Consider the following 21076-nt stretch of genomic DNA (forward strand, 5'->3'; position numbering starts at 1 on the left):
CTCCTCCAAATTTCTTTTCCCAAATAAAAGTTAGATGTTTCTTTCCTCTAGCAAAAAATCCTCAAAGCATCTATCTAAAGGACTTTTTCTTTAATAAAGTGAACTCTACAAGGTCTTCGTCCGCTCCCAAAATTACCTATTATTTCCACATTGGATTATTAATTGCCCAAACTTCATTAAAAAAAAGTACTGATTCCTAATCTTCTAGCTGGAGATAAAAATAGAGTATCTTCCAGTACTACTTTACCCAGAGCTCATTTGTTCTTGAAGAAAAATATATTCTCCTCAGGTAAACTTTTCGCAACAATACAAGAAAATGCAAAGTGTCACGGCGTAACCAGAGAGCACGTTGTGTACGATTTTATTAACTTGGACTAAGAATAAGAAGCTGAAGAGGGAAGAAATCTCAAAAGAGAAGGCTCGATGCCAGAGCTGGGTTTTATATCCAGACCACAGGCGACAACCGATGACAGCTAAACTTGTGAATAGGATGATCTAACTAAACAGCACCCATGTAAATAGGAGCCTTGATGGTAGGCATATAACAGCTCAGATGGTGCCAGCCGTCATACAAAGTATTAGTAATAGCGTACTGTTTAAATTCATTAAGTAGTAAAGGAAAATAAAGAGGAAAATCCGCCCAAAGAATGATTTTCATTTAGCTAATTTTAGAGAAGATTTTTCCTTGGAGTTCGGATTTGATTTACTTGAAGTTTGCGCTTTTGTGGAGTAACTGAACCGGTCAAGGCTTTTCTGATTTGGCGAGCAGAAAAGAAAATAATTCGAACAATTTTTTTTAAGTGAGATGAAGATGTTTTTTTAACTGTCATAGCTGAGATCCATACCTTCTGATTGTATGCATCTATTCACAACGGTCCACTCTTCTCGTCTCTAGACTCACTTTATCTCTGTATTTAATCGTGCCAGCTAGAGACAGCACTTTCTCTTCCTTCTTTTATTTCTCATAGTTAATTATTTACTACATTCGTCAAATTATTCATATGCATTGCCCTCGAGATTTACGTGCTGAGACATCAACTCTCTAATCTTCATTCTTTCATCTTAAAATAAATACTAATAGTAGTCTTTTTTCTTTAATATTAAAGAAAGTAGTAGATTAAAGAGATCATTAATAATAATACCTCGTAAAGCTATAACTTAGGTTTGAGAAAGCATAGTAAAAAGAAAGATAAAAAGATGGAAAAAAGATGAGATTTGAGGTTTTTTCCAAGTCTACTTTTAAAAAAACTAGATACTTTGCTATAAAATTTCTTAAAAAAAGTACTTTCTCAGTATTCAGTAATTGCCCTCGTTACCTTTTGTTACTGATTTGCACCAAAATTCAAAATTACAAAAATTAACCTTTTTTATCCCAGTAAAGGTGTACATAGCAGCCACGGTAGATCTGGATGTTCCTTCGCGTCTGTGTGAATTTAACTTCTGAAACTTGGCCAGTCTTTATTTGGTGTGACTAGTCTCGAGATAGGTTGCAGGAAGTTAACGACACGCTGACTGATCACTGAGAGCGACACCCAATTACCACCCCCCTGACAAAGCAGCACAGGTTCACAGAGCACGATAGGGCAGCGGCAAGCCACACCTCAGCCAACTCAAGGACCTGTTGGGCATTCGCTTGGATGACTGGAAACAAGAGCACGCTGCAGGAAGACTATCTGAGAACCTCTTGTGCACCCAGCACCACAGCCTACACTAGAGATACCCAGCACCCCCGCCCAGTGTATGTGCCTTTCAGGTGACGACAACGAGCTGCTACGCCAGGCAGGCACAACCGAAATAAGTAAAGAGGCGAACGACTCACTTTTGAGATTGATAAGAGATCCCACCGACTATCGAGGCCAACCTTAACCTCCCCCAGGTCTCACCTCTGGCAACTTCACCTATCAAACATTCTTCTTTCGACTCATGCTCGACTCATCCTCATTCCCTACAAACTTTTTCGCAAGTTCCTGAAACTCTAATTTCCGAACCCAATCGATCTCGAGGGAAAAAAAGGGTCCCGAATCGGTGGATCCCGTCAGAAGCCACCCAAGCGGCCCCATTGTCGTACCTTCCAATCCGGACGCTCTTTTACGTACTCAATTGAACCCTCCGGCGTCGTCTGGCCCCCCTGCAACGGCAGCAACAGCACCGACAAACACGCGAGGCCCGGCACGCCCCTACCTAATTTCCATCCAATCTGCTGGTGTTCAATCTGTTGAATTTCCCACTGAAAAGAAGCCTCGCCAGGGCTCCAGGGCTCCAAATCGCCTCACATCCCAGCGCCTCGGGCTGGCTGGTAGCTGGGTACTGTGGTACTTCGGTCAGCTTCCTGCCACTGTCAAGTTCCCACTGGGCAGTGACACACGCAACACGCCATTGGCTGGCCACTGCTAGGCACAGCTTGCGTCCTTCCCTATTAATGAAGCGCGCCTGCACCGATACCTCTTCATCATGATCACTGCCTCTTCGTTCCTTGTCTCGCGCCAGCGGCAATCTCAACGTCATTCCTCCCATCCCAAGCAGCAACTCTACAAGCCAACAGCAACGCCTCCACACATGCAAATTCACCTACCGCTCTCGAAACTCGATGACTTTTCATCCGATCCAACTTTGACAACTCCTATCACGACATCGTTACCATCGCCTTCTTGGCGCCCAGAATCAGGATCCTTTCGTGTTAAGGATGCCCAGGAAACACAAAGCCGATACACCAACACCAACAACACCACCATAAAACCCGTTATCGAAATGCCTTCTACCGCTCCCTACGTCCAGGCAATGCCTTCGAGTCCCGTTCAGATCCCCGTGAGGCCAAAGTCTCGTGACGCCGCCCATCAGCAGAAGCAGAGGAGACACCACTCCGCGCACCGTCCCAAGGATGTGCACTCCCCCGATGCCATTCCGCCCTCGATGGCCGCCCTACTAGCCATGACGAGCATCCCCAAACCAAGGGCTGCCCGAAGCGCTCGTCAGGCCAAGACGCTCCGGGAGAGGAGGATGACAGTCGAGTCCATCATTGCCCAGTCACACGAATCTGAGAAGGAGTTCAGTCTGTCGTTGGGTAACAAAGGCCCTATGGACCTGCTTCTTACGCCACCCGAGCTTTTGGAGGATGACGATTCTTCCTCCATTAGTGATAGCAACATTGGATCCCTACTTTCGGCCAGGACCATCTCTTCAGACTCGATGCCATCGCTCAGCGATTCTTTCGACACTGACACGCTGTCGTCACTGGAAACACCCCCTACACCATACCGGAAACGCAAGATCCACCCAACCCGGCGGTCCTTGGAGCCCGTATCTTCCCCCATGGGAGATCTGGAGGACCACCCATTGTCATCTCCCGAGATTGTGGATGATGAGTTGGATTTCAGCGTTTTCGAGGACAAGCCAGAAGACGTGGAGGAAAAGAAACAGTCCATGCTCGCGTTCAAGCCCTTCAAGTCGGCCTTCAAGTCGAATCTTACTGCGTCGTTGCGTGCGCTTCGTCAGGCTGCCAAGTCCTTTTCTACGCTAAACTTCCCCTCTATTCCTCCGGAGGACTTTCTAACCCGATCGATCTTGACACTCGACCCACAAGTCCCTTTTACCGACGAACGCAGGCCTCCGCTACTCGAGGAGGAGCCGACGGCCGCTCTTCGTCGCTACCTTAACCCGACTACGACCGTTCGGCTGGAGCAGCCTCATTCTGCCAACCAGGCGCCGACTACCAAAACCTTCACGGCGTCTATCCAGATGCAAACGTATAGGGTCCAGCGAGCCCGGGGTTCCTCTGCTTCCTCCGGCCGGATCCCTTGCCCATCCGTTGGCCTCTCATCCACGGCGCAGACGCAGCAACCCTCCAATGCCAAACCCGAGTATCCTATGCCTGGGCCAAGGCAGCGCGAGATACGTGAGAACTCGGATTTCATCCGCATTGCAGTGATGGAGATGGCGATGCGGAAATGCGGCAAGCTTGATGACCAGAAGCCGGGCCGAGCTCGATGGGCGCTTCCTCCCCGTAAGACGAGCACGAAGCCGTATGTGGTTGGGACCGATGGGGTGCCTGCTCGATGGGTCGCCGTCACTTACACGTACTAGCTACGTAGCCGGCGCGTCTTGAAGATCCACCAACACCAGACCCCGACGCATAAAATATGTCTGGCTTAAACGGGAACCAATGCTCTCCGCATTTTTCCAAGGAGCTAAGAGCAACTTTTTACGTCACATTCCGCCGAACACCCTGTCCCGAGCGACAAAATTCAACCACGATGCCCATTTCTGCAGCGCTCTCGGCCACCGACGTCCTGCATCTAGTAAGGTTTTGGCCATTGCTCAATATCCACCAGCTTACAACACAACTGGCGGTCACAGTTCCACCGCACGTGATGTTGGATCAAACAATTATCCTCATTGGTTGCCGGCCGCGTCGCGAGATATCGCGAGGTTGGTGGACTGTCTAGCTGAGATGAGATTCGAGCGTGGCGCAGTTCTCAAGGACACTCGCGGTCGTTGATTCACAGTCATAACTCCAACATGAGAAACCTAAGTCTGACACATCTGGCGCGGTTTTACAGAGGCGGCTGGGCATTGCTTTTGGACGGGGCGTTTAGCCGGTCATTACTCATGATTGGCAATCAAAATTCTGAGTAAACTCTGGAAATTCTTTGGACCAGGATAATTTATTTTTTCTCGGTGCAAAGAATCCGATCGGCCGCCGCTGGTTTGGGAAGGTCAACAAGGACTCCGGTTCAATGGCACCAATTCGCCGGATGGGTCAGGTTTCCTCCCACGCGGGCATGCGTGGGAGTGGGTCCGTTGACACCCTCTTTTTTGCGCTTCGAAGATGGTTCAAAGCTCTTCACGATGCGCACGGGATTGGACTGCCGGGCAGCTTGAAAACTGCCTGCCGACCGATCGAATGGTTTTCTGTCAGGAAAACTCAGCCCAACGTCCTCCAATGACCCAACACGCAACAGCGGCCCGATCAAAGTCTTCTCGAGTCTTCGCGGGATTTTCGAGGTTGGTGGTTGCTTGGCTGAGAACACTGGTGTGATAAGTTGGAACATTCTGGCCCTTGGCATCATTTCTCCTCTAGGTGTCGGTCATCTTGTGCCCGAAAGATCACCTTGTACATTGCTTATTTCGTTCTTTTTTTTTTTTTTTTTTGGGGGGGGGGGGGTTTTCGGCATTGCATCGTTACATACCCATCTCCTTTCCATTGTCACACATGTGGCTTCTGCTTTTCTGGAAGACGGCGGAAGGGGAAAACACATCATCGGCGTTATTCTAGCATATCATCATCAGGCATGGCATTTGGAGAGGCGTTTAGAACTTGGTTATTCTAGGGTGGGTGGGGATTTGGTTAGTGGTCACTTGGACATGGCGAAGGAATGAAAGATACCACTGCAATCTTCGCATGCATATGGGCATTTACCTTTTAGAGAGAAAAGAAGTGCATACAGTTAGATACGTATCTAGTACATAGCATATTCATACATTTTCATCATGCTATGGCTTGTCTGTGATTTCTGGTCATGCTGGTGACTTTTGTTTTCTGCCACAGCGATCGCTCATCATACTTGCCCGTTTGGTGTAGCCATCCAACGCAGAAACTCCCGTTCCTTGATACCAAGTACGCACGGTGGCAATAAATGATGTTATTCCGAATAGTATGCGTTGTTCGTCTTCGGGAACCGTGCAACAATCCCCCATTCCCGTTCCCGGCCATCCATCCAATCTGCTTTCCTTTCGCAATGGTGTATCGGTACCTTATACCGGCACCAGTTGCTTTATCGGAACATTTGTTCCTGGTGCTGCCTGCCCTGATTTCTTGCTTTCGCTGGTATCTACACAAGAGTAGTTGATAACTGAACGGACGGAATGAACGATGATAAGGTGCAAAATGCTTGACTGGAAATTTTTCTTGCGCACGCACACTTGCACGACAGCGGGAACTGGAAAGACATCACGGTGCCAGTTGCCAGATTGAGTTCCGATCTTCGGTTTGTGGTTCTGGTTATCTGTCACACCCAGGTACACTACGGAACACGGAACACGGCATAGGCACCATAAGTACCATACGTCCGCATTGGCTTTGTCATTCATACGATGTTATCAAGATCGGATACATAAAGGAATCAATCAATCAAATAAAGGGGTCCAGACAGACATAGGACTTATATAAGAATCGCATTGTTTGTTTTTCCCGACGGGTTTTGTCAAACCGCCCGGATATCTCTTGCGAATGGAATGGAACCATTTTGCTATATGTACAATCACATTCAAAGCAGGACAGGATTCCGAGCCCTCGGTCTGGGTCTGGTACTGGGAGACACTGTTTGGTACTAGGTGCAGGTAGTACTACCGCTACAACGGTGATAAGGATTCTGAAAGCTACGACGGGACCACCTGATGACGTCGATTCATTCACTCTCACATACACTCACACTACGCAGTTTTCAGGACGGGAAGTTGGAATATGTAAGAAGATGATGTGCCAATAAATAGAATAGTGGAAAATGACGTGGAAAGAATTTTACGACTAGTAGGAGGTCCGGACGGCGGACAAAATCTGCCTTTTCAGTAGTAGTAGAGGAACCCAAGACGGTTAGAGGAGAAGGGGAATCGTTTTGCGAAGAACATGTCTACCAGGGAGGCTCGGAGATTTCATCCGGTGCAGTGTGTGAAGAGGCCTAAAGTGAAAGAAAGGTTGGAGGACAAAAGGAGGCAGTCGCACCTTCCCAAAAACATGAGGATTTCTCAAAAAAAAAAAAAAAAAAAAAAAAAAAAAAAACCCTGTTGTTTGGGATGCGTACCTTATCTGAGTTGCGCCTTCCTTTGATTTTGAAAGATGGTCACAACTAACCTAAGCAAGGAACAAAAAAAGATATTCGGACATCTAGGTACCAGGTCATTCCTTCATGCCGCGCAGATACTGCGATGTGCTCGTGGCCTGACAATTGGGTCTTCCAAGAAGACTGCTTGAAGAGGCCATTAGTATCACTACAATTGTGGCGGATCATGTTCTTACATCGTGTATGTAGGGTAGGATGATGGTCATGACACTCTAGACATGGGTGGATTGTCTTTACTGAATCTGCGTAGAGACACTGGATTCATAATTCCTCAAGGTGCCTCAAGGTCTAGTAAATCTAACATGGGAGTACGCAACAGAGATCATGAGGAGAAGAAAATAAGAAAAGGAAATGGATCGCTGTACAACACTAAACATGGAAGCTATGTCTGAGATACTCAAGCCAGTCAGTCAGTCAGTCAGCCAGTGATTTATTGACCTCGTTAGCTTCTCTGCTTCAAATTACGATAGTCTTATATCTGGTAGCCTATGGGGACAAGAATAGCTTAGTGACTAACCTTATAAATAAGTAACACAGGTATGACAGGCTAGGGTGTATATGCCCAAACGGCCAAACTTATTAAAAATAAGACAATGTTCTGCTTGCAAAGCAGAACTCGGAATGCACATTATATAGCCAATGCTAACCTGTGACAAATATCAATATTACATATGAATTAAATTTAAAATTCAATATAATTCAGATTGTAGCTGAAAACTATTCGTATTCTTAATTTATCAGAATATTGAAGCGAATGTTACTATAATGAAATATAAGTAAAAATTTGCAATAAGATGTATTAGCGAATATTCCATTATTAAGGTGGATAATAGAAATTTAAAAATCTTTATTAAATAAGTTAAATCATTAATAAGAAGTAAAATATTAGCAATACGAAAATTTATTTATAATTTTAAATTTAGTATTTAAACAGCTATAATTGTTATAAAAAATAATTACAATTATTAAATTCGTAAGAAGAATAATAAAATTTTTATTCTTGATAATTATATTTCGAATTCTTGAAAAACTTTCAAATCTTTTAAAGATTAATATATCTCAAGCTATATTATCAGCATTAAACCAAATATCACTATAAAAACATATACCAATCTCATTTACGAGGTATTTTAATACAAGTATTATACTATCTTATTAAGACCTATATAGCGTAGTTGAATTTGTATTTTTAGTAAATCCTTCGAGTTCAGAACGTGTAATTATATTAGCATTGATATTGAAATCTTTTCAATTAGTAATATTTAATATATGGAGAGGAATAATTTTTTAAGATATTTTAATACAGTAATTAATTTATTATAATTTATTAATATTAATAAAAAGGAAGTTAGTAGTAATAATTCCGACGTCAATAAAATTACTAGTGAAGATAAGGTATCTAAACTTATTAATATTTGTCATGAGGCTGGCGCCTGGGGGTGTTTGTCTAGATTGAACTCTATGTAAGCCAAGCCTGCTCTCCAACTGGGTGCACTCCTGGGGTGCGCCGCACGAACCACATTTTCGACCTTGGCGTTTCTAGCACCTTCAATATCCGCACCTCTCTTGTGTATTTAGCTGTAAGCTCTATGCCATACTGGTACAGACTTCCATTTTCCTCTTTGTCGAATATTATCACTTTTACCAAGGCCTACCTGCGTGTATACCTCGTAGAACTCTTACAATATTAAGAAATTCACTACCATTAAAAAACAATTTAATACTAAAAAGTAAATAATTGTTAAAAAAAGCTTAAAAACTGTTACGAACTTATGAGGACACACGGGGCAACCACAGCACTGGTAGCACAACAAGACCCAAACGGACAAGGCCGTGTTACCCTACAGGACCAACGGATCAGGAAGGCGCACGCACGGGCTCACCAGTACGAAGGGCTCACCTGTGAGCCAGGAGGGCATCGTGAGCCACCACACATTAGATAGACCTATGGGGCTTGACAAGAGCATCCGGAGACAGATATCTCGCAGAGGGCGAGCAGGTATAAAGGGACTACGGGAGAACTCAGATTGTCAGATAGTTCGACAGTAGTCAATTGATCATTATCACCGAGACCAGTATTGCAGACATACTTGTTGTGAACTCTTTAGCTTCACCGAACGTCTTCTGATAGTGTTTACCTTCAGCTATCCCACTTAGGCAGATCAGACTGCCGTTCGTCACAAAAACCTAGTTTCTAATATATAAAGTTTTTTAGTTTTTTTAAAATCAACAATTCCAATTTGGATTTATTCTTTTTATTAAATGAAGAAAATAAAAACAACAAAAGAAATATTAGCGAAACTCTTAATACTATAAGACAATTTAATAATATAAAAAAGAAAATGAAGTTCGATTAGAAAATTGAAAGCTGTAAGAGATTCAGCATAGTTGACACAGATGCTGGCCAAAAGAATTGATAAGGTTCTACGAAGAGAGAAGAGGAGAAAAGGACGCTCTCTGGACAGTCTGGCCGGCTGTTCTAAAGAAGAGACGTGCGCGCGCACAGGCCAATGTTGCCTGCCGCGAGAGTAGAGTACTCGCTTGGCAAGATTGCCAGGCATCTCAGCCGCGGGCACTAGCTCCTTGACAACCTATGATAGTTTTCTAAAAGAAGAAGACCAGTTCTTATATATTTGAATATAGTATTTATAAGAAGTATCTTATAGTAAATAACTACAATAGTAAATACACTTAGTATATAGCTATATTCTACAGAAAAAATTAAATAGGTATTATAAGATCGTTAATATTTTAATGTTAACTTGCATAATAGCTAATACAACAAAGATATTATTATTTTTTCACTAGAAAAAGATATTAACATAAGACTTCCTACAATTGACTATTGCAAGTGCTTTAACAGCCTCATCAAACTAGAGTAGGCACTTAAATTATAATAGTCGCTATGTAGTACACTTATATAAAGCAATATTAATATTAACTCTTGATTAACGAACTCTCTCCTTAAATATTAAGAAGATCATTATCAGATAGATTTATTAAAACAATTATCTACGCTACGCTATTCTCATGCATTAGTGAGAGATTCTATAAAAGGTTTCCTGACACAGGGATGATGGGCGAGAGTTATTTCAATGGCAAATTCTTTCATGCCCATCCGTACGTAGCTCGGACTGTGACAGCCACGATAGAAGTGACGGTGTTCTCGCGTTTCTATTCCCAACCAATCCGTCAGTCTTAAAGCAGTCAAGGTACTCTTCGGCTACTCATTTTGAAGTGTCTAAAGGTACCGAAGTACTCGACACTTGTTACTGTTGACCCTTCACTCCCTGTTAGCCTCTCGGTCCTTGTTGAAAGCGGCTTATATTCATTTAATTTCATCCAAACCTATTCGTTCAACTAACGTCAACCTCATATTCCACCTCTGATGGTAAATTATCTGGTGATACTCGGAAAGAGAGACCTAAATCTAACTTTGGCCGCTCAACACAACGTAGTATGGTAGACATGGGTACAGATGAATGACAACAACTCGTTGATATCACTTGCAAATGCCTACGATATTTGATACTCTATAGGACCTCCGTAACTCGGGATACCCCTTCCCTCGTCAGAGCAGCAGCCGTCCCTGAAAAAAAAAAGTCTCGAACGAAGGTCATGACTACTACGGTAGACCAAAGACTAGGTACGTACGTACCTCTATTGACACTCGTTTGTGTTTTGATGAGATTCATTCCACCACGTCTTTCCCTCCGTCGCTGCCTCTGCCGTCACCACCCGGCCGGAACATCCCCTCCCTTCCTAAGACATCGGACGCTTGTCACAAGAGGAAAGAAAAGCGGAAATAACCTCACCCATGGGTGCAGTGGTCATCCTGACAGCTTCCCTCCCATTCCCTGCCGAGTAACGGGGCGTAGTGTACACAGTAGTCAAGACTCCTAAAAGATATAGAAACCAGACAACGATTTCCCTTAACTTGATGTTGAGTGTTGGTGTCGTGGTTAGTAAGTCTTGATACCCGCAAAGCAAGACATTAAGCAGTACTACATCAAAGCCAGAGAGCGGACGAAAACATGACATAATCTTGTCCCCAGGCCATAATGGTTTCGTTCAGTCCCCGGTATCTGGTCTGGTGGCGTTCTTAAGAGGAAGCAAGGGATCTTGAGAACTTCAACGCGTATTTCTATCTGTCTTGGGAATGTTCCTGAACTAAGACACCGTTTTAAAAGACTTAATTCGCATCAGACAGATTCCTAACATCATAAAATATCTTCCTCTCCCGGAAGGGAAGAACGTAGCATGAACATCACCCCCAACGCTTGCCTCATCCATCTGTAAATATATATATATATGTCATAACATGACAACATCAATTGATACCCGTGCTTTTCCCTATCACATATCCAAAGCCATCTATCTCTCAACTCAACTCCCCCCTCCTTCAGTCACCAATTCAAGCAGTAGAAGCCCACAACTCCCTCATCTGTACCAAGCCAGGAATACTTCCCAACAAGCCCACCACCATCTCGCTCACCAGCCCCTTCTCGCTACTCCAATGCACCGTCAACGGCGCCCACGCCAAGTTCTTCGTCAGGTTACCCCTCCAGCTATCCTCCTTCCTCTTCTCCTTGGGCTCCAGCGCCAGGAGCCGTCCGATCTCAATGCCCACGTACGCGGCCCAGAGCCTTGCGCTCCACAGGTAGGCCTTGCCGATGCGCGCGGGTTGCCAGCCCAGCACGCCCTTGGACGACAGGTAGGCGCCGTTCTCGAGGATCTGCAGCGCGACGCAGAGGGAAAACTGCAAGAGGGAGATGGTCGTTTCCGTGACCGTAGGGAGCTGTTCCTTTTCGGAAGCGGAAACGGAAGAAGAGTTGCGCTTCGCGCGCCAGACGGCCGCCGTCTTGGCCAGGATGCCCTTTCCCCAGAAGTACATGCCTACCAAGGCCCAGAGACGGGTCATGGTGCGGGCCTCGGACAGCAGGGTGGAGAGGGCGTTGAGGCGCTTGGCGTGGACGAGGGCGCGGGCGGCGGCGGGGGCGACGGCCGCTGCGGTCTTGGAGTCTACGACCACCGCGGTGGTGGCGCCCTGGGGCACGGAGCCGGCGATGACGGCGAGCCACTCGCGCAAGGAGCGCTGGAGGATGGAGCGCGAGAGGACACCCAAGATGGAGGCGGAGAACTTGGAGGTGTAGCAGAGGAGGAGGAGGACGGTGTCGATGCCGGTGGGCGTGGACAGACACTTATTGAGCCGGGCGAGGAAGGCATCGGAGGCGTGGAGGGCCTTGGTCAGCGCCGCTGGGGATGGCTGGGGCTTCTTTTCGTCGATGGAGGTGATGGGCTCGAGGGCGGCGGCGGCCGAGGGAGGGGGGATGGGCTCCCCGGAGGGAAGGTCGGCGACGGGCGCGACAGGCTCTGCTACTTGGTCGGACATTATGATTATTGTTTTGGGGTGGGTGGTGGTAATGGTTGGTGTCGTGATGTGTGGTTGAAGATTTGCCGAATTGCTATGGTAGGTATGATGTTGTTGGAGAGAGACGGTTAAGTTGAATTGGAAAGAGGACGGACGGGAAGAAACAAAAAAGTTACAGGAAACCACTCGGTTGACGGGAAGCTCCCACGTGTATAGATAGATTGCGGAGAAATTGAGCAATGGGTAATAATGTCCCTCAACAAAAGCTCGCTTGAGTTCCTCCCAAGAGATTCGAGTCTGGACCCAAGAAGATAAAAAGAGAGAGGAAATGGTATGATGGTCTGGGGTCGGTGGTCGATGTGCCGATGCTCGGTCCGTAAGATGTGGGGAGCTAGCTTCCACTTGTCAAAGTGTCAAGGTACGGGAGGGGGACGAAGAGGGACGGAGAGGGGAATGTCGTGCTTGCTTTCTCCAATGTTTTGGACGGGAGCGGTATCCAACAACACCACGTTTTTAATCTTTATTTGATGAAGCACGGAGTCTCCCGATTCAACACAGCCGGCTCTTTACTCATGTTCCTGTCCCTATATAGAAACCTGTGATTGTGTCAATTCCACCACAGAAGTCAGCTTGCGCAGACACACACACACATACACACACAACCATCAATCACCAAGAGAAGGCCAGTTCCTTTTCCCCAGATTGCTTCCAGTTTCACCACTTGTTTCCAGGCCCCGCGCCCGCGCACACAGTTATCTGATCGAATCTTTTTGTGAATGCCTCGGCTCCGCGGGGCAAGTGCGCAAGTGTGGAGGTTGTCCGGAACCCCTGTTCCTGTCCAGTGGATAGCACTTGTAGGGATGACGGCTGTAGAAGTGCAACCGATAGAGGTTGTTAAGCCGACAGCTGCCCACCAGGCCGCTAGGGCTTCGACAACTGGCAGGTTTGTTGACAGACTCTTGAACACTCAACACACACTCAACCTCCCAACCCATCTTAACAAGTGTATATCATGAAAGTCAAATATACCGAAATAGAACAAATCATGAGATATAATAAGATAAATATGCATTAAATAGTCTACTCTATATCCCATTATGCCCAGTCCAGGTCAACGCTTCCTAATGTTTACCACGCCATCGGCACATCCATCCCAAAGGAGTCTTCCTAAAACGCGCCCTTCAAATGCCCCTTCGCCCTCCCCTTATGATGATAACGATGATGATGGTGATGCGCCTTGGGCGCCTTCACATTAACACTCATGACGCGATCCCTCGCGCTCTCCCACACACCCTCGCCTACCACCGTCGGTATCTTCCTGCCCCTCAGTCGTTGATCAATCAACCACATGCCCACCACAAACTCCTGCTTATCCAGCGCCCCGCACTGCCGCCTGTCCACCAGCTCCCACACCTCCGCCAGCTCGTCCACCGGCAGCCGGCTGCGACTCCAGATATCCCTAACCACAATGTTCACCACCAGATCCGCCTCGGGACCTTCCCACGCCCGCGCTAGGTCGACCTGGTGCAGCGAGTCGTCCGGCGGCGGGAGCGGCTGCCAGTTATCCGGGTGCTCGAACGCGAAGCCGGGACGCAGAAAGAGACCTCGGTTGCTGGCCCAGACGGCTTCGTACCGCCGTCGCTGACGCATCGTGATCTCGTCGCGCCAGCGCCGGCGGGCGCCCTCATTGTGCGCATGCTTCTTGCCGCCTAGGTGCTTCTTGCGGTGGCGGTGCGTTTTTAGGCGCAAGTCTTCGTCGTCTGAATGAGAGCGGGGCGCGCGAAGCGTCTTGAGGAGACTGGTTGGGTGGCTGTATTCTGTCTGGCGGCTGGGTCCCGTTCGGAGTGGAAGACTGTCGGCGGTGTGTTGTGGTACCAGAGGACTGGCATGGGGAGGGCTCTGTGTGTGGTGGCGCAGATGGGGATGATGGTGGTGGTGATGACGATGGCCACGCCGGGGAGGGGGGACGGGTGGAAGGCCCGGTGATTCCACGGATGTTTGGGTCAGTGCTGCCAGACGTGATGACGCGAGGTTGCTGGCTATCATGGCATTGGTAAGAGAGTCAAGGCTCATCTCAGGAGTTGGCCTGGCCCCAGTGCTGTAACTGTGTAGCCCGGTCCCCGGGCGTAAGATGGGTGACGGTCGGGTTTGCGATACCAGCGACCGCACAGACGCCGGCGTACTCACTCGGGACGCCCTGGATGAGGTGCCGGTATTGGTCCTGGACAATCGAGGGCGAACTCTTTCTGGTTCCTTGACAGGAGACTGAGGTCGTGGAGATGGGCTAGAGGAGGCTGAGACAAAAGTTTCGTCGGACGAGGTAGAGTTTTGAGACAAACGGCGGTCCCCGAGACTGGTCTCAGTGCTTTGTCGGGTTGTCTTAGATTGGTCCATGCTCGACGAGACAACCCGAGAACTTTTCCTGATGGTTGGCTTGTTGTCAGGTCTCGGGCTGGTAATGGGCTTGGATGTTTTTGGGAGAGCCGGAGAAGATTCAAGGCGTGGTGTCGAAACGACTCTTCTGGGCTGCGGGGAGACAATCTTTGTCTCGGATATCTGAGCGTGTTGAGGAACAGGCGGCGTTGATGGTCGTTTGTCCGTAGGAGTTTCCATCCCTTGCATCGACTGCACGGTTCGGAGCATTGCAGGAGCCTTCTGTTGACTATTCCGCCCACTCGTTCCCTCGGATGCTAAACCCTTGGCTCCCGTTTCCGTGGCTTGAGATCTTCCCTCTCTGCTAGCTTTACCACGGACATCTCCGTTACGGTTCCGTGTCTCATCTTGTCCCTGGTTACCGGACTCGCCCTCCCGTTCCATGACCCCAGTCGAGCTTGCTATCGATTCCACGGTACTGAGTGAGATGTCCCTTCTTGGCTTAGGTTTCGGTTTTGGGGCAACCTTCGTCTTCCCTGATGCAATAGCAGGTTCTCCAGCGGTTCCAGGCTGTCTTTCCATGCTGGGGCTTTCCGATGGCGTAGGAGATGGCGACGTTAGTGTTTGGCGATATTCTGTTTTCGATGCCGGACGAGGTTTCTTGTTTCTCTTGGCAGGTTCCGCTTCCTCATGTTTACCGTCAAAGATAGCGACCAAGGATGTCGTGGGTGGAATGGATGCGGTGTCCAGATGTTGGGGATCAAGTGCCGGGGGAGAAGGTGTGTCATAGGTAGCTACACTTGAGCTGCGTGTTCGGCCTGATCGGATATGTTGCTGAGAAAGGACCGGGTGTGTTTGCTGATTCATTGAGCTCAATGAAGGGCTTGGTGATGGCGTACCGGACCTACTGGCGGCCAGTGTTGCAGCAATCCAAGAAGCCGACTTGGGCTCAGGACCAGGCTTTGAGGTCGTTGGAGTAGGAGGATGAGAGTGGGAGTTGCCTGGTGTTTGGCTAGACACAGAAGCTAAAGAAGGCCTCCTCGAGCGCATCTTTGGCCGTTTGTTTGGCGCATGATCGTTTGCCCGAGCTTCGACATGTTGTGGTTGTTGCGAGCTCCCGCCAGCGGCCTGGCCGTGCGGTTCCTGCCTGTTCGTCCTGCCCGCTGATCCGACACTTGAAGAAGAAGATGGCGTTGAGGTGACTACTCGTGATGCTTCGTTCTTAGAGGTGGTTGATGGAGGTGAGTGTTCTCTAGCAGCAATGTTGGCCGCCAGGAGTGCCCCGTTGCTGCCGCCAACTGTCCTAGAGGTTGATGCCGAGACGGTTGTCCCTGGGGTCGGTACCCGTGAAACCCCAAGACCCCGTGGAACGGCGGTATCGCTGCCTTTAGCCGCCGCCGTCTTCTGCTGTTGTTGAAAAGCCAAGGTTGCGCCCTTGAGAGCAGCAGCAAGACCGGAAGTAGCGGGATTCGCAGACCCCCCTGTCAGAGACGAGGCTGAACTGGCAGGACCACGGCCATCGCTGGAAGCTACTGAGGTGGGCATGAGGTGAAGTTGGGGGCTTGGGGTTGGTGCTGGTCTTGGTGTTCTTAACAGCCGGAGTCCTTAGCTTGCTGTTGACGGGGACGGTTGAAAAGGTCGGATACCCTCCACGGCGTAACAGCAAAAGTGCCCACCAAAAGCAGAAAGTAGCAGAAACCGGAACTGGATCTGCGGTCTGCGTTTGGTAACGTGGGTCTTGGGTGTCTTTTTTTTCACCTGGACATTACGGTATCCCCGAGAACATAGGAGAGAATACTGTAGAGATGGGGTTTGGACGAGTCCGCAAAGAAAAGAGGTTCCAGGGAGATGGATGGATGCGCGCAGTCAGCACACTAGAGGTAATACCCCTGGAAGCGATCCCGGTGATTGGCAGGAACGTTTTAGCACTTTCACTTCCGTCCAGTGCAGCTTTTCACTTTCGTCCGGTGTTTGATTCGAGACTGAGGTCGGGTGCTTCTGTTCAGGTTGTTTTCCCTCGTAAAAGCTGTCAAGATATAAGCTACCAGTCATTCGACCTGCCATACAAACGACCCCCCTTTCTGAAGGCCTTTGCTGATTTGGTCTGACGTCTGTGAATGGGATCGTCACCAGTGGTCCCGTCTCTTCCAGCGAAAAAAGAATGTTGCGGTACGGTTCCTGTTCGGGAGGTTATCAGGTGCGGGTTGTCAAGTGTCAGGGGCGCATCCCGCCAGTCCCATGGAGGTGTCAGCTCTCCAGCAGGCGGTTTCAGCAGGGTCCGTCTGATGTAACAGTGGACCAGTCCGGTGGGGTGCCCCTGCATAGCCGCACGGAGGGCAGGAGCTAGGAGGAGCTACGCCCTACCTATAATGATCCCTGAGTTCTTACCTCCATAGGGAGGTCTAAGCACACAACCACAATGTGGAATTTTCTAACGAGGGAAGGAAAAAAGGTCAAAAAAGAAGTTTTTCATGGTCATCGTGCGACGTGGGCCTGATTCGAACAGACGCTCCCGAAGGAACAAGATTTCTAGTCTTGCGCATTAGACCACTCTGCCACCACGCCTATTGTTATACAACAAGTGCCGGTGTTATATTTACATAGCCACCTGTGGTGCACACTACATTGTTCAAAAACATCGGATCAAGAGACAACAGGACGTCCTCAAGTGACAAGATCATTGTACATAGATCTTGTAATTCTGTTTGTTCTCGTTTGTCCGGCAAGGCGGAATTGCTGAAAAAGTGTTGATGAAGGAAAGCTTTTTGATATACGGGCAGTGATTGAAAGAAAATGTCCAGAGACAAATCCCTTTTAACGCCTTCCATTCCCTTGCACTCATCACTTCATGCTAACCTCTCTGTACATGGCATGCTATGTGGCTGAATTCCGCCTTTTCGACCCATACTTCATCCCGCCAACCGCTGGAAACCCAACAAAACCCAGGTAAATGCCGGAAAAGGTAAATGAGACAAGAGAAGAGAATGAAGAAATCACCATATGAACGACAAGAACGGAAAAAGTAAAAACAGAATGGGAATCGAAAGCCACAAAAAAAGAAAAAACCCCCCCCCCAAAAAAACCAGAGAATCCATCCAAACCGACCTAGCCTATCCATGCTGTATCCTTCAATCCCTACATTCAATGGTAATGAGAATACCCATCCTCATCAGCCCACTCGCTTTGCCCACCCATAATCCTATCCCCGTCAGCATCCACTAAGGCGACACGGCCTGCATGTGCCGGTGGTTGAAGCCCGCTCTGCTTCATTGCTCGTATTTGCGCCGCCTGCTGAAGCTGCCCAAACCCGTGCTGTGACTGGCTATGCTGGCTAGCATGTGACTGAGGTCGGGAATCATCTGGCGTCGACCGTCTGAATCCTCCCAGACTGCGAGCCCCCCGCACCTTATGCAGGTATAGATTCCCGGCCTCTTCCTCAAGATCTGAACCGTCCTCGTACGTCTGCCAGTTCTCCGACTCCGACACTGCTGAGCCTACAGATTCGCGGTCGGCAATATGGCGCGGAGGTGGTGCTTGTGGCAGTTGCTTGAATGACGACTGTGATGCCGTGTAGGAAGTCAAAGAGGAATGTGAAGTGCGGGACGTGTGCGACGAGATCGAGTTAGAATGACCAGGCCGAGTGGAGGACCTGGATGAGCCCCGATCGTCGTACATGTCTTCTGCCTCAACTTCCCGAACAAGGGTGATGCTCGACCTAAGATTAGCACCGTTGTAAGGGTTATTGGGCTTCTCGAGGTCCGGTGCTGGCAGGAGGGAACGCATCTTGGGTGGCGGGGCTCTCAACAATGGAGCGCCCCGGAGCGATCCGGTCCCATCCACCCTCGATTCCGGCCGACCAGTGATACGGTCAGCCGGAGCGCTGTTGATAAAAGTAAGGTTTGAAAGGGGCGCTCGCGCTGGGAGACGGGTTGGGCTGCCGGTCTTCCCATTCACAGTGGCGCTCCTCGCCGGGAGTGCCGAGGTGCTGGCGCTTGGAGTCTTGGTAGGGCTCTTTGGTGGTTGTCCCCTCAACGCATGGGCACTGTTAGCACGGTTTAATGTGGCGGCCCTTTCTCTGGGCTTGACTGCCGAAGCAGATACCCCGGGTGTCTTGGGTCTGCTCGTCCCAAGCCCGGCCTTGGGATCTTCCTCCTCAATGGCATCAAGGAACCGTTCTCCCTGGACCAGGAACGGCCGGCCATATTCCTCTTCCCACTGCTCCAAAGACTTGCGGAGATCCACTGTGACCTTGGGCAGCTCCTTTGCAATCCGCTTTCTCATTTTCTCCTCCCGAAGAAGCTTGCCGGGATCGCGTCTCTCGCCCTTTTGTCCCTTCATCAACAAGCGCGAGGCATCCTGGCTAGAGGCCGCCAATTCCTCACGGTCAGCAACGAGACTCTTGTACTTGTCAATGAGCGACAGCAATGGAGCTCTCTGCTCTTTCAAGGTCTCCAGACGAGTGATTTCGCGCTCATGTGCCTCCAAAAGAGCGTCGCTGTACACGTCGGAGAAGGCTGGGGTGAACTCAAGCATCTCATCCTCCGAGTAATACAGAGCATCCCACAGCCCCTGAAGCTTGACGCGAGCATCCTCAATGAAAATGTGCATATTCTGGCGCTTGAGCTCGTTCAAGCGCGACAGCTCATCCTCAAACTCGTTGATCTGTCGCATGCCGCAGCCACGGTTGCTGTTAAGGAAGGCCTTGCGCGCGCTCTCGTCGACCCCAAGCTTTTCCCAGAGTTCTCCAATTGTTGTCTTGAGGTTGGTCAGGCGGTTTTCCCGGCTCTGCTTCTCATCGGCCAGCTTGTCCTTCTTGGCTCGGAGTCGTTCGATGTCTACTTGGTGGAGACCCAGCTGTTCTGGCGCATCCCGGTAGTACTTGACTATAGCACCATCCGTTTGCGCTTGCGATGTCCCAAGCTCAGCCCATAGCTGAATAATCTCTTCTGACACAGACTTTACGGCTGCGACTCGTCGGGTGTACTCCTCGAAGACTCTGGTGAACTCTTCATCCAGCTTCTGCACATATGAGTCGGTCAAATCGAAAGTTGTAGAAACTGGCTGATCGGGTCCGGTGGGTGGTAGTTCGAGCCGGACAAAGCCTGGTTCCAGGTGCAGAGAGTATGATTCAAGTGCTTGCGCCAATTCTGTAATAGTGTCAGTACATGTCGGGGGGTTTTCGTGAAAGGAGGGTGCGAAAAACGTACTCTTGATCTCCTCGTACCGTTCTCTGTGAGCCCTGGCGACCTGGCTGTGCTTTTCTTGGAGACCCTGAATGCATTGGATGAGTGGGTATGTGACCTTGAGTCCGTCGTCTTCAAGTGACCGGCGAGCCTTCTTGGTATCATCCATAGCCACCTCCATTTGCCGGATTGTTGTGATGATCCTCTGTGCCTCCTCGATCATCTCCTGCTTCTCGTTTGTCACACGGCGCACTTGATTCTGCAGTGCCTCAGAGAGAGCTGCAAAGAGCTGTTTCGGAAACGGGTTAGCTGGTACGCGCGCAATTGTCGCCTTTGCATGTTTTTTGCTTACCTCGGCTTCTCTATGCTCGCGATCATTGTGGGCAACACCAATCTCGTCAAACAAGCCATGCAGCTGGCCGATAATGGTGTTGACCTGTTGCGCCAGGTAGCTGGTATCCATGTTGGATGGAACTTTTACTCTCTCGGATATGGTATAACGAGTGTGGGTGGAACGATGGGTATGGCGCAAGTGACGACGGTGAGACAGACTGTCGTCGTCGTGAAGCGTCGTGTCGAGAGGATGTGGCTGCTAGTTTCAGGCGCGGGGCGTGCCAATAGGGTGGTATCTGGCTGCAGCGAGAGGTCTAAAGTATGGGCGAGTTATGACGTGCAGCTGGGACTTGCTTCTGGTCTGCAGCTGTGAGGCCTAGAACTACACGGCGGGCGGGCAGCTGGGTTTACACGAGTCGAGTTGACGGGAGATTCCACCGCAGCAGTCGGGTCGCGAAAGTGTATAGAAATATGCGATGCGCTCAAATCAAGAGGCACACAAACATTCCGTCCTTGAAGGCGGAAAAGAAGAACAGGCGACGGTGGACGAGGTCGCTGGCCGGGAAGAAGCAAAAAAAGGAATGCGCACAAAAGCGACGGTGGGTGAGGATGAGGTGATGAGAAGAAAGAAAGTTGGAAGGAAGGAAGGGAGAGAGAGATGGGATGACGGAAAGAAGGTACCTAGTTTCGGGACCAAGTGGAAGTTGAGGAAATGTCGGATTGTGGCCGATCTTGACTGACTTCCACTTCTGAGCCGTTCTGCCCGTTCCAAGATGCAACTTTTTGCTTGGAATCCAGGTTCGAAGCTGAGACTCTTCAGGTACTTTTCAGGTACGTACGTACCCAGGTGGTGTGCATGGCAGACGGGAGGTATTACTTGACAGGATCCTGGTCCTTTGAAGCACCAACCACCGACCACTCAGCCCACTCCACTGGCTGTTTTTCAGTGTTTGCGACGGGCAGAGCACGGACGAGGACGG

At 49.2% G+C, this 21076-nt stretch overlaps 4 protein-coding genes and 1 non-coding gene across 5 annotated transcripts; 1 reads left to right on the forward strand and 4 right to left on the reverse strand.

Moving 5' to 3' along the window:
- The first annotated feature begins 2433 nt into the window (after positions 1-2433).
- SMAC4_00090 (uncharacterized protein) lies at positions 2434-5123 on the forward strand. Its single transcript, XM_003351500.2, has one exon. The coding sequence runs from the start codon at positions 2452-2454 to the stop codon at positions 4078-4080; it is 1629 nt and encodes a 542-aa protein (XP_003351548.1). The 5' UTR covers positions 2434-2451; the 3' UTR covers positions 4081-5123.
- A 6127-nt stretch (positions 5124-11250) lies between these two features.
- On the reverse strand, positions 11251-12228 carry SMAC4_00091 (uncharacterized protein; the record flags this gene model as incomplete). Its single annotated transcript, XM_066089380.1, has 1 exon — positions 11251-12228. One exon carries the CDS (start codon positions 12226-12228, stop codon positions 11251-11253), a length of 978 nt encoding a protein of 325 aa, XP_065946875.1.
- A 1041-nt stretch (positions 12229-13269) lies between these two features.
- SMAC4_00092 (uncharacterized protein) lies at positions 13270-16125 on the reverse strand (the record flags this gene model as incomplete). The annotated part of the gene is made up of 1 exon (XM_003351502.2): positions 13270-16125. The coding sequence occupies one exon, from the start codon at positions 16123-16125 to the stop codon at positions 13375-13377; it is 2751 nt and encodes a 916-aa protein (XP_003351550.1). The 3' UTR covers positions 13270-13374.
- A 938-nt stretch (positions 16126-17063) lies between these two features.
- SMAC4_13648 lies at positions 17064-17145 on the reverse strand. Its single transcript has one exon. It is a non-coding gene; the product is annotated as a tRNA-Ser (tRNA).
- An 82-nt stretch (positions 17146-17227) lies between these two features.
- SMAC4_00093 (uncharacterized protein) lies at positions 17228-20261 on the reverse strand. Its single transcript, XM_003351503.2, has 3 exons — positions 20116-20261; positions 19788-20052; positions 17228-19727 (listed from the first exon to the last, which is right to left on the reverse strand). The coding sequence occupies exons 1-3, from the start codon at positions 20224-20226 to the stop codon at positions 17722-17724; spliced, it is 2382 nt and encodes a 793-aa protein (XP_003351551.1). The 5' UTR covers positions 20227-20261; the 3' UTR covers positions 17228-17721.
- Between the last annotated feature and the right edge of the window lie 815 nt (positions 20262-21076).

The sequence above is a fragment of the Sordaria macrospora genome, chromosome 4 (genome assembly GCF_033870435.1).
Source record: "Sordaria macrospora chromosome 4, complete sequence".
NCBI lineage: Eukaryota > Fungi > Ascomycota > Sordariomycetes > Sordariales > Sordariaceae > Sordaria > Sordaria macrospora.